Source organism: Gopherus evgoodei, chromosome 10, assembly GCF_007399415.2.
Source record: "Gopherus evgoodei ecotype Sinaloan lineage chromosome 10, rGopEvg1_v1.p, whole genome shotgun sequence".
Classification (NCBI taxonomy): domain Eukaryota; kingdom Metazoa; phylum Chordata; order Testudines; family Testudinidae; genus Gopherus; species Gopherus evgoodei.
Window position 1 is genome coordinate 52,543,435 of NC_044331.1, and position 12,920 is coordinate 52,556,354.

A 12,920-nucleotide genomic window follows, 5' to 3' on the forward strand; every position below is an offset into this window, starting at 1 on the left:
AAATATGAGGCGGGGGGAAGTAAAGAACTTCCTTCTCTAAAATTAGTAGTATTTATGTATTTTGGGATCACTAGGGCTCCTTTTGAATTAAACATTATTTCCCTTCCCAACCTGTCTTTTTCTGAAATTATAGCATACTGAAAGCATGCACCAAATAATTTACTAAAGTAGAAATTTGCAGCTTATTGCTATATTGGAATAGTGTGAAATGAAATATCATTAGCTATTTTAGAATGTAAATTGCTGAGAATTGACCAGAATTATGGTTACAAATACGGTGCAGTGTAGGATATGTATGTGATTATTTATCTGAAACAAACTATTTCTATTCTCCTTCGCTGAAATTTTCAAAATTTATATTATGCACAGTATTTTTCATAAATGAAAATGGGCAGCATAGACTGCTTTCACAAGTTTTTTTCTGAGCTGCTTGATTATCTTTACTTTGTGTCTTTGAAACCAGGATGGAGGTAGAACTCCAAGTGTACAGCCATTTTTAAAAAAAAATGTTGGGGTACAAAATGACCTTCGTGGTGGGTATATGACATTTGTTTGATTGGCTTGCAGTCAGCGATCAGTGAAAGCTACTGCCAATGATACCATAGCCAATGAATTCATCTTAATCCCTTGTTTCAGCTGTACGCTTAGGTTGCTCTGTGATCACTTTCCGTAAAGGACTTCCCCTCACTGAAAGCTTATTTTTACCTGTTCTGTTATGGAGTTTAATCTACTGCTCATGCTCCTTTCCCTGTCTCTGACTCTGAGATCAATAATCCAGTCTCTCAAATCTAGACTCAGTCACCTCTAGAATGTTTAATTTAATTTGAAGATATTAATAAATTATTTAAATATCTACTTTAATATTTAGCCAATATTCCTCAAATTTGTTAAATGAACAAGTATTTGCAAAGGTTTTGTGGAGCTTTGTGTATTTCCCTCTATAACTGTTTTGTTCATTACACCATATGTCTAAAAATATTAAGCTGTAGGTATTGATAAGGGAGTTCCAGCATATATATCACTTCACAGAATTTGAGAGCAGTATGTACCTTTAGGGGAAGCACAACAGGAAATGCACAGTATTATCCAAGTCCACTGCCAAGATCTATACTGTGGATCTTATAGAGACACTTCCTAAGACTCAAAGAATTCCAAAAGGAGTCAAGTACTTTATCTGCTTTGTGAGCTTCCCCTCATACCAGATACTACTATTCTTCTTTGAGTGCTTGTTCACATCCATTCCACATTAGGTGCGTGTGTGCCATGTGCATGAGCATCAGAAACTTTTCCCTTAGAAGTACCCTGGCTTTCCTTACACACAGGTAATCGTAAAGGATGACAAAACTACCAAATATGGCAGGCAAACATTTCATTCTCAGTCTTTGTGGCACCTTAGTCCTGTACAGATTGAATAAGTGTTTGAGGATTTTGCACCATTATGAACTAGTACATTGATAAAGAAAAATGAGCCTTGCATGTTTGTGAGTCAGTGCACATCTGGATACAGCCAACAATTTATTCCTTCTTTTTCTGTTTCCAGCAGTAAGATATTTGCTATGGGCGCTGTTTCTTGTGAACCAGAATCTAAACTGACTTTAATGGAGACGAGAACTATAAAACTCTGCTCAGTTTGCTGTTTACCTCAAGAGTGCACCTGAATGCTAGTTTCTAGCTTTAAGGATGATAAAAGGAAAGATGGGGGAGTTTACACCTTTTAATAATTATTTCAAACTGCAAGTAGACTTTCATTGAAAAGGTTTTCTCTGTAACCATGAGAGCCAGAAGTGTTGGTTTTTTTTTTCTTTTTAATGAAAGAATCTACAGAATCTGAATATGCCAGGGAGGTCAAATAAATACGTCAAGCGGGCTGGATACAGCCCCTTGGGTCCTGGGTTTGATACCCTTGCTCCATCTGCACTCTCCAAGTGATAGATTTAGAGGGGACAATGTGCTCTATGGGTTGAGAATTAGATTCTGCATAGCAGTAAGTGATTTTCTATCTTTTTATCCCCTCTTGTGTTCTTGAGAATGTTTTTACCTAGTTTTTACATGCTTTTTGTGTAATTGTGACGTTCCCCTCTGGTGTTATCCGGACCAGTGATCTGCTAGGTCACTCTAATCCTTGACTCTGGGAGCCAGCCTTAACTTGCTCTGCTGTGAGAACCCCCACTCCTGGGCTGTTCACGCATAGCCTCTGGCATGTAACCTGCTCCTTGGATTGTGCAGCCGAATGACACTAGCCAATATCTGTGGTTCCAGACACAACCCTAGGAACCTCCATCTTGCAGTATCCAGTTATGCCCATGGGATGCTACAAGCTTATATGAGTTTGTCAATTTAACAAAGAAATTGATATGTACCAGGCTTGTTATCCCAAGAGGAGCCTCTGACACACTTGAAGCCAAACACACTGCTTCAGGTAGAATAAACAAACAGATTTATTAACTATAAAGATAGATTTTAAGTAATTATAAGTCAAAGCATAACTAATGAGATTTGGTCAAATTAAATAAAAGCAACATGCATTCCAAGCTGATTTTAACACTTTCAGTGCCCTTACAACCTTAGGTGCTTCTCATTACTGGCTGGTTGGTTGTCTTTCAGCCAGGCTCTCCCCCCCACCCCTTTCAGAGTCTGGTGATCATTATCTCATCGCAGTTCCAAACTGAGCAAAGGAAGGGGGAGTGACTCACTCGAGAGTCTAACAGATTATTTTGTTGCTGCCTAGGCCAGCGTCCATTGTTCCTGTGAGCCTGGGCTGGGTTTGTCCCATATTTGCCCCGATGAGGTGTGAACTGCCTCTCTGTGCTTGGAGAGTTTTTGCCTGGGCTAATTTTAAGCCATGAGAATATATTTTCAGTCTCATAACTACATACATGAAACTATAACCTATAACATTACTATAACAACAGTGCTCAGTACATCATGAGCCTTCTGAAGACACCTAACATGATAAACTTTGCGTTGGATACCACATAATCATTTTACAAGGATGAACATGAGGGTGCTGGGTGTTCTCCCAAGGTACAGAGCATCGCAGTAATCTTTCTATATTATTAGCATTCTGAAAACATTCTTTGAGCCCTTTAAAAATATGACTGAACAAGGGTGCAAATTTTGATGATGTTTTTTGTGATGTGGACTCATCCACCAGGAACTGGACTGAGACTACCAACTCATTTCACAGTAGTCATTCAGTATTTATGTTGAAGTGCTGAGCTGGCAAAGTGCTATGTATTCTTTCTCTTTGTTTTCAGATATGTGGCCTGCTTTGTGCAGGAGGTCAGACTAGATGATCATATTGGTCCCTTCTGACCCTAAAGTCTATGAGTCTAAAGTCTATGTTTCTGGTGTGTAGTACAATGTAATCAGCATAGAAAAACTTATTCATGTTCTCTTCCACTTCCTCTCACCCCCCATGTTGCAAAACAGGTTATAAAGAATGCTCCTGTGAAGACGTTTGCCAGTGCTACCTTCAGTTCACTCCTGGATGTGTTCCTGTCCACAACAGTCTTCCTCATACTCTCGATCACCTGTTTCCTGAAACATGGGATGGCCCTATCCCCTCCCCCACCTGCAGCAGTAGTGGTGTTCATCATTGCCATCCTGCTAGAGGTGCTGTCTCTTATCGTCTCAATTAGGTAAATAAAGCGAATCAGAGTATAGGAAATGTCTGGGGTCGCAATCCCCAAGAACTGAAATGGTGGCTGGCTTGAAAACTTTTGTTTTAAAACAACTTCAGGAACTTGCTCTCCTGGCTTGGGGAACAAGGTGGGGATGGTGGGGAGAAGGAAGATACTGTTTTACCTACAGCTCAACAATTGCTGAGCAAAAAATAGAGTTTTTTTAAATTAAAAATAGAATGTTTTACATACTGAATCTTTCACAGCCTGCTGTAGTGCATTATGATTTTCTAGGATTTACCATACCGGATCAAATCATTGATCTACCAAGTCTGGTATCCTGCCTCCAACACTGGTCTGTACTTGATGCTTGAGAGAGAAGTTAAACCCTTTCTTGGTACGAGCTGCAGCAGTCATGCTGCCTTACTGCACCATGGAAGTGAAGAATAGAATATGACAAGGATGTAGCAATTATTTAAATATGGGGATTCTTATTACACCAACTGACACACACAGCTACATAGAATGTATTCTCCTAAAGATGTGCAATGGTCAAAGTGCTGTTAGTCCTTCAAACCCTCTCCTTAAGAGTCAATAGGTTTTTTCAGTTACTTGTACATGTCTGACAGGTTATAGCATCCAAAGGCTTTAGGACAGCATCTTCCCTATAGTGCTGCTTTCTCCAGCATGCAGTGAAGGGTTAGAAGAGCCTCTTTATATAAAGCCCCTGACCCCTCCTTCTTCCTAGCATGCAATGTTAAAAGCAAATTAGTAGCTAGGTCTCTCCTCCCCACTCTTTCAGTGGGAAAGCCTGCTCTGCACCACACCCAGACAGAGTCTCACTGTGACCTAGGGACAGATGTCCCAGGTCCTGCTTCCTGCATTTTTCTGAAAGAAAAGTTGAGTACATTAGGAGAACAAGGGAGCTGTCATCCTTGCTCCTTTTTCTTCAGCCTTGGAGCCCTAACAACCATTGAAGAGGATAAGGGAATTTTTTTAAAAAGCATGGACTTTTCTACCCCCCTGCGCCTTTCTGTTCCCCATGGCCGTGTACTCAGTTACACTGCCCCGAAAGCACATTGCGTATTAAGCAAATACTAAGTTCATTATGCTGAAATTCTTCTGATCTCTTTCTTAAAAAGATCTAGCTATTGGTTTAATTAAACAATACAAACAATAAAAGATTTCAGCATGTAAACGGAATCTGTGTCCCTTCCCCAGCCCCCTTTGCTCCATCCTGCAGCTGACTGAGAGCCAAACTGGCCTTTGGTGCAACTTAGAGTAGATAGAGGCCTGTTTTGAGCCTCTGTAAGGCCAACATCAATCCTTCAGTACCTGGTAATCTGCCATGGCTTATATAAGGTCCTGTGGACTTCAGAAGGTGCAGGAGGCAAACATGAGAGGGGGATCGAGAAGCAAAATATGGAACCTAGTGGAGCAGAAAGGCTGGACAAAAAGGAGAGGTGACTTCAAGAGGCCAGCTGGGGAGACAGGAACCAGTTCCTATTGCTTACATTCACAGAGCCCTGTCAATTTAGGAACTCCACAAAGGATGCTGCTCCCTGCCCCTCAGTGAATGTCACAGACATTTAAAAAACATAACAAAACAGAAACCGTAAAGAAATTCTCATGCAAAAAAGGCATTAATCTTTTGACAAGTTTGTGCATGTAATAAAGGTAGTGTAGGGCTAATTATGCCTTCATTTACATCTGTGAAAACCCATTGGGTTTGCATAGGTGTAACAGCATTGGCTTGTAATTGTAAATTAGCAAACAATTCTGTTGATGATGCAGAAGAATAGAATACAATACACATTCTTAGATATATTAGCTTTGCTGGTCATACAAGAGTAAAAAGCAGTAAACGTGTATTTGTCACTAAAATAAACCTGTACAAATTATGACTACCTACAGGAAAGACATCTGTTGAGTAGGAAGATGTCAGCTTTTACACAGTCATTTTGCAGAGTTCGAAATGCATTTTAAGAATACAGTACCTAGTACAGCAGAACCCTGGTCCTTACCTGGGGACTTTTGCAAAATAAATAATAATTGTTTTTAAATAATCCTACACAGATATTGTATCTGGCAGGAAACCATCATTTGAAACTCAAGAGGTTCAGCATTAAGATCTAAATTGGAAGAAACTCAAATGTAAGATTTGTTAATTAAGGCACCCAAACAATCTTAACTCCACCCTGTAGAGAGGCCAGTTTCCAAACTTTTTTTTCCTTCCAAGCCTGTTTTATAAGATATGTGAATTTTGCATTAAGGTTTTAAGAAGTCTATATCTAAAGCTTCGGACATGTTACAAGTGGAGAAAGTATTAGACTAATACAGCTTGTACAATGTAAAAAATATTCATCGCATGAACTTTTGTTTTATTGTTTTGTTCTAATGTCTCCAACACTGAATGTCATTCTTCACCACCACAGTAATCTAGGCTGTTTTCATGCAAGTGTTATAAATTAATGATCTGAGCATGTAGGCTTTATATGTAGACGCATAGATTCTGAGTTTAGTGATATTCTGGAACTGGTGACACATGAGATCTTCAGGAGAGAGGGGATGATTGCATTCAGTATGCTATTTGTGTAATCAGGAATTTGCAATTGGATCATGTACGACTGCAACAATGACCGGAGACAGCATGTCTACTGTGTTATTAAAAGAAAAGCAGTCTAGTTTTTGTGGTCACTAGTGAGGTGAACTTATGTGGACAAATAATGGTGTTATTCTCTTTGAGAATTGCTACTGGGACAAAATTAATGTTGGATGCCTTGATTATGTATTTCCATATTATTAAATTATTGGATTTCTTTTAAGTTTAACTTTAACTCAAAATGTCTTGGGTTTCGAATAGGGGTTGGGTTTTTTTTACATCTATAACATACCTTTAATTTTTTGTTTTGTTTTTGTTTACCCTAAGTTACTAATGTAGACTCGTAAATGATGTAGGGGCTTTTGAAAATTTTACCCTATGTACCATTTTCAAAAATGACTTAGATACTTACAAGCCTACAGTTCATTGAAAGTCAGTGGTACTTAGGTTCCTAAGTGTCTAAATATCTTCTGAAAATAGGACTTGGGCTCCTGAGTCACTTAGGTGCTTTTGAAAAATTTACCCCAGCTCTCAAACTTAACTCCACCTTGGAAAACTGTTTGTCTAGGTAATCTCCTACATTTGAAAAGATATCTAGTAAGCAAGCATCCAACCTTGAGACACATATCTTATGCAGTCCCGTCTTTAGAAATCATTGCTGTCTTAGATTTGCAATAAATAATGCATTGGCAATACAAAATGCTACCATTTATCCTAATAACCATTTACAGAATATTTATCAAGTATCAAGAAATGTAATTTCTGTACAACTGCTATTCCTGTATGTTATGTGTGGTATTAACCACAATAGATAGCTCACTTTTGTAAATAGTTAATAGATTGTTATGCTACTAGTTTCTCACCCCAGATATCTTCAGCAAAGTAGCTTGGTATATAGTTCTAATTTTTTATCAAGTCCAGTAATCAAGAGTATTCAGTGCAGCTTTTGTGATCCAGGGCCTAGTCTAGCTGGAATGAAGGGAGGTTGAAGGGTGTTGAACAATATGTGCCTATTAAACTACAAAAATTTAATAAAAAGAACAGGAGTACTTGTGGCACCTTAGAGACTAACAAATTTATTTGAGCATAAGCTTTCGTGGGCTAAAACCCACTTCATCAGATGCATACAGTGGAAAATACAGTAGGAAGATATAGATATAGATAGATATTTACACACACAAACTGAACATGAAACAACGGGTGTTACCATACACACTATAATGAGAGCAATCAGTTAAGGTGAGCTATTACCAGCAGGAGAGAAAAAAAACCACTTTTTGTAGTGGTAATCAAAATGGCCGATTTCCAGCAGTTGACAAGAAGGTGTGAGGAACTGTGGGGGGTGGAAATAAACATGGGGAAATAGTTTTACTTTGTGTAATGATCCATCCACTCCCAGTCTTTGTTCAAGCCTAATATAATGGTGTCCAATTTGCAAATTAATTCCAATTCAGCAGTCTCGCATTGGAGTCTGTTTTTGAAGTTTTTTTGTTGCAATATTGCGACTTTTAGGTCTGTAATCAAGTGACCAGAGAGATTGAAGTGTTCTCCAACTGATTTTTTAATGTTATAATTCTTGACGTCTGATTTGTGTCCATTTATTCTTTTATGTAAAGACTGTTCGGTTTGGCCAATGTGCATGACAGAGAGGCATTGCTGGCACATGATGGCATATATCACATTGGTAGATGTGCAGGTGAATGAGCCTCTGATAGCGTGGCTGATGTGATTAGGTCCTATGATGGTGTCCCCTGAATAGATATGTTGACAGATTTGGCAACAGGCTTTGTTGCAAGGATAGGTTCCTGGGTTATTGTTTTTGTTGTGTGATTCCTGGTGAGTATTTGCTTCAGGTTGGGAGGCTGTTTGTAAGCAAGGACTGGCCTGTCTCCTAAGATCTTTGAGAGTGATGCATTGTCTTTCAGGATAGGTTGTAGATCCTTGATGATGCATTGGAGAGGTTTTAGTTTGGGGCGGAAGGTGACAGCTAGTGGCATTCTGTTACTTTCTTTGTTGGGCCTGTCCTGTAGTAGGTGACTTCTGGGTACTCTTCTGACTGTCAATCTGTTTCTTCACTTCAGCAGATGAGTATTGTAGTTGTAAGAACTCTTGATAGTGATCTTGTAGATGTTTGTCTCTGTTTGAGCAAATGCAATTGTATCGTAATACTTTCAAGACTTACTGGAATATTCATGCCAGGGGAGCATCATGTGAAAGGGAAAGGAAACCCCTAAAACAAGTACTCTTTTTTAAGTTAGACATTTATTATAGTCCTGTCCAATAATAACTTGTCTGAATCTCTGTAAGTGAAACATGTAATTACCATGGAAATTGGTGCTATAAGAATTAAATAAATAAATAGATTCTTCTTGGTATGAAACCTCTATTTATAAGTGGACAGGAAGTGTCATCTTCAGTAATACAAAGAATGTCCTCCCCTCTCTTTGAAATCTGGCCGCTTTAGCCTCCCTGTGTAGTGTAATGAAACTTGGAGTCTGGTATTTTATTTCATAAAATGTAATGCATCTTAGAAAATGGGCATGGAGTAGCTACAGCTTTGTAAGCATGAAGTTTCACTTCAACACAATGCTTGCATACAAGTGAAGTTGTAGTCACTTTCCTTAGGGGCTGTGGAAATATTTGAACAAGAATACTGTTCATAGAATTCAGCCCTTTATGCCTAGGTGTAAATACAGGAGCTTTCATTATCTAGATATTTTTGGCAACTTATTCTTGTTCTGAGTTAAAGATCAATATGAATGAGCTTGCTGAAGAGAATGCTATATCTGTGACATCCTTATTAACTGGAGTTTCCAGAGGCAATGAACTATGGAGCACCTCAACCCCCATTTAAGTCGGTGTAAATTGGGGGTGCGTGAAAATCAGACTTGTGAGGAGGGAGAGTTTCTGGGGGTTTTCGGTTTGGGTTTTTGTGGGAGTGAAGCTTTTAAGCTATATACATATTTTAGTGTTAAAAAGTGACAATACATGCAACGTTAGCAGAAAGAAGCAGAAAAATGTCTGTCTGTTGGTTAGCTCTACAAAGTGCTGTGTTTTGGCCATCTGCTGCCAGAATCATCTCCTTCATCTTACCTCAGTAATAAAGCAAGATGTATTGATCATGCAGTTAACTGTGTCAAGATAATATAGCCTATACAGTGGATTTTAAAAAAAATATTCTACTTATTTGAATTGGCTATAAGCAAAACGTTTTCTCTAGAGCTAGAGATGAGTGAGCCTGCTCTATTTGCATTATGACTTGTGCAGTACACAGATGCAAAAAGTAATTATGGATTAACTCTGGCTTATACATCCTTGATTTTGTTACTTTGGTCATAATCCCAGCTATGGGGTGTGGGTCAAATCCAGGGCCTGGGTTACAGGGGATGTGGTCCAAGTTCAATTTAGAGGGTCAAGGCCAAAAGCAGGAGTCATAAATTTAAGTCCATACAGGTACTCAACACTGAAATGAGATTAAAGAATTACAGCCCACGGGAGACTGGAATATTATATGCCACTGGCTGAGAATAGGAGGGACTGAGGTGCACCAGTTCCCAAGGCCCCTGCAACAGCAGGGAAATGATTGAGATTAGACTCAGATAATCCTGGCACCCACACACTACAGAAGGCACAAAAACAAAAAAAACCTCAGGTTACTGCTAGTCTGACCCAAGAGAAAATTCCTTCCCACCCCCACATGTCATGATCAGTTAGACCCTGAGCATATGTGCAAGAACCAGCCAGCTAAGCACCTGAGAGAGAGAATTCTTGGTGCCACCTCAGATCCTTGGCTCACGCCCCATACCGCACCTTGCAATGTCCCCTCTCTAGCTGTGGCCATCTCCTGATTCTTCAGAGGAAGGAGATTTAAAAAAAAACAAAAAACCTCCCAGAATACATGGGGTAGGTGGGAATCCCTTGTTGACCCCTACCAGTGGTAAGTTGAAAACTCTGAATTATGAAGTTTAAGAATACAGGACATACACCAGAAGTGAGGCCCAGGACTGCTGAGCCCTGCCCCTACCATCACAAGCAACCCTGCCGTACAATCACAACTCCTATTGGAAGGCTGTTCTAAAACCTGGCTCCTCTGGTGGTTGGAAACCTTCTAGTTTCCAGCCTGAATCTGTTCATGGCCAGTTTGTATCCATTTGTTCTTTTAGTAAAGTGTCTTTAAGCTTAAATAGCTGTTTACCTCCCTGGTATTTATCCCTCTAATTTATTTACAGAGAGCAATCATATCCCCTCTGCACCCTTCCAGTTCCCTCCCATAAGATAAGCCCTCCATTCCCCTGATCATGCTTGTAGCTCTTCTCTGACCTATTCCAGCTGAAATTCATCATTCTTGGCACAGTGTCAAATGCTCTGCTGAAGTCCTGCCATATTTCCCATATCTAAAAAATATTCTCTCAAAGAAGGAAATCAGGTTAGACTGGCATGATCTACCTTTGGTAATCTTCTCTGTTAATTTAATTATTCTTTCTTTCACAATTTGTTATAAAATCTTGCATACTACTGAGGTCAAATTTTGCCCCACTTTTTAAAATATAAGTATGATGTTCTCAATTGTCTAGCCATATGGTACTACTGCTGAATAGATAAAAATCCTTGCTACTGGATTAGCAATTGTATATGCCAGTTCTTCCAATATTCTGGGGTGGAAGTAAACCAGTCCCCCTGATTAGAGCACATTAAGGACTTAAGTTTTTCTTCCACCTCAGAGGTGGTACTTTCCATTTCTAGACGCTCATTTCCATCAGCCATACTGCATACATGCACGTGTTCTTTATTATCATGATAGCTGAAAATGGAGGCAAACTGTTCATCTAGTTTTTGGGCCATAGCTGGATTACCTTTAATCTCCTTCCCATCCACTGCATAGCAGCCCAACCCTCATACTGCCTTATTCTCTTTTTATTTATATAACTAAAAAACCTCTTTATTATTTATTTTAATTTCTTTGACAAGAATGAATTCAGCTGGACTTTTAGCAATTCTCACTTTATTCCTACATTTTCTAACATGCCCAATGTACCTTGCTTTGCTGATCATCCCAGGAGCTCTGCTTACTCCTAATAACCTTTTTTTGATACTGCCCCCACAGCCATTAATTTACTGCATCTCCCACTAAAGTCTGGATTCAATGCAATGCTTCCTTTTACTGCTTGAAGGGAGGTGCTGCAGCTAGCACAGCACAATTTCTTGGCGGCTACTGAACTGTGAAAAATAGAGTTGAATAAAATTAGCTTTGATACCAAAATGTGAAACAGTACAATTGTGATAAAACCTATGCCAAAGGATCAGTGTGAAGATGTAAATATTATTGTCAAATGTAGAATTTTGCATTGTTCTGGAAGTCATGGTGGCTTTTTCAAATACTTTGCTTAAATAAAGGATCATCATGGGATCAGCTGATCAGATTTGCTGATAGATTTATCATAATGCTTGCCAGAAGACTAGCTAGGGTAAAATTTGACCGTAGTGGGCTGTCCAGCGCAAGGCTCTCTGCATCAACTAGTCCCTGCATGGGATATGTATGTAGGTTGGGATTGGGAGGATTTGTTTCTTTTTGTTTTTTTGTCCAGAATCAACTGGCTAACCTGCTAAACAAAGGTGTTTTTGCATACACTGCGTGCCACAGAACTGGCCTCCGTGCCAGCCTGTGTGATGATAGATGGAAGGTCACTTTGGAGATAGGCTGGAAAAGAGTTGCGGATCTGCATTTATAGACATCCAGTGGCCCTACTGTCCCATGCAACTGGCAGACAACAAAAAAGTGGCAAATTTTATGAATTCTTGTATACAAATGCTAGAAGTCTGAATACTAAGATGGGAGAACTTGCGTCCCTGGTATTATAGGCATCACAGTAACTTGGTGGAACGATGATAATCAATGGGACATGGTAATACCAGAATACAAAATATACAGGAATGGCAGAGTAGGTCATGCTGGTGGGGGAGTGGGACTATATGTGGAAGAAAACATAGAGTCAAATATAGTTAAAATCTGAAATGAATCAAAGTGTACTATAGAATCTCTATAGCTAGAAATTCCATGCTTTAATAATAAGAGTATAATAGTAGGACTGTACTACCAGTTACCTGACCAGGAAGTTAATTGTAAAATTATTAGAAAGAGAGAAAGATTAGAGCAGGGGTCAGCAACCTTTCAGAAGTGGTGTGCCGACTCTTCATTCATTCATTCTAATTTAAGGTTTTGTGTGCCGGTAAAACATTTTAACATTCTTAGAAGGTCTCTTTCTGTAAGTCTATAATATATAACTAAACTATTGTTGTATGTAAAGTAAATAAGGTTTTAAAAATATTTAAGAGGCTTCATTTAAAATTAAATAAAATGCAGAGCCCCCTGGACCAGTGGCCAGGACCCAGGCAGTGTGAGTGCCACTGAAAATTAGCTTGCGTACCACCTTTGGCACCCGTGCCATAGGTTGCCTACCCTTCGATTAGAGAATAGAAATCTCAATAATAATGAGGGATTTCAACTATTCCCATATTGACTGGGTACATGTCATCTCAGGACAGGATGCTGAGATAAAGTTTCTAGACACCAGTAATGAATGCTTCTTGGAGCAGCTAGTCGTGGAACCCGCAAGGGATGAGAGGCAATTCTTGATTTAGTGCTAAATGGAGCATAGAGTCTTGTCTAAGAGGTGAATACAGCTGAGCCGCTCAGT

General features: G+C 39.3%; 1 protein-coding gene across 6 annotated transcripts in view; it reads left to right on the top strand.

Moving 5' to 3' along the window:
- Positions 1-12,920, top strand: part of ADCY9 (adenylate cyclase 9) — a 177,474-nt gene that overhangs the window by 126,540 nt on the left and 38,014 nt on the right. For all 6 annotated transcript variants that reach the window (XM_030579182.1, XM_030579179.1, XM_030579180.1 and 3 more), the window contains one exon: positions 3,433-3,641. In XM_030579182.1, the coding sequence (XP_030435042.1) occupies positions 3,433-3,641 (209 nt within the window). The remainder of the gene's footprint in view (positions 1-3,432; positions 3,642-12,920) is intronic.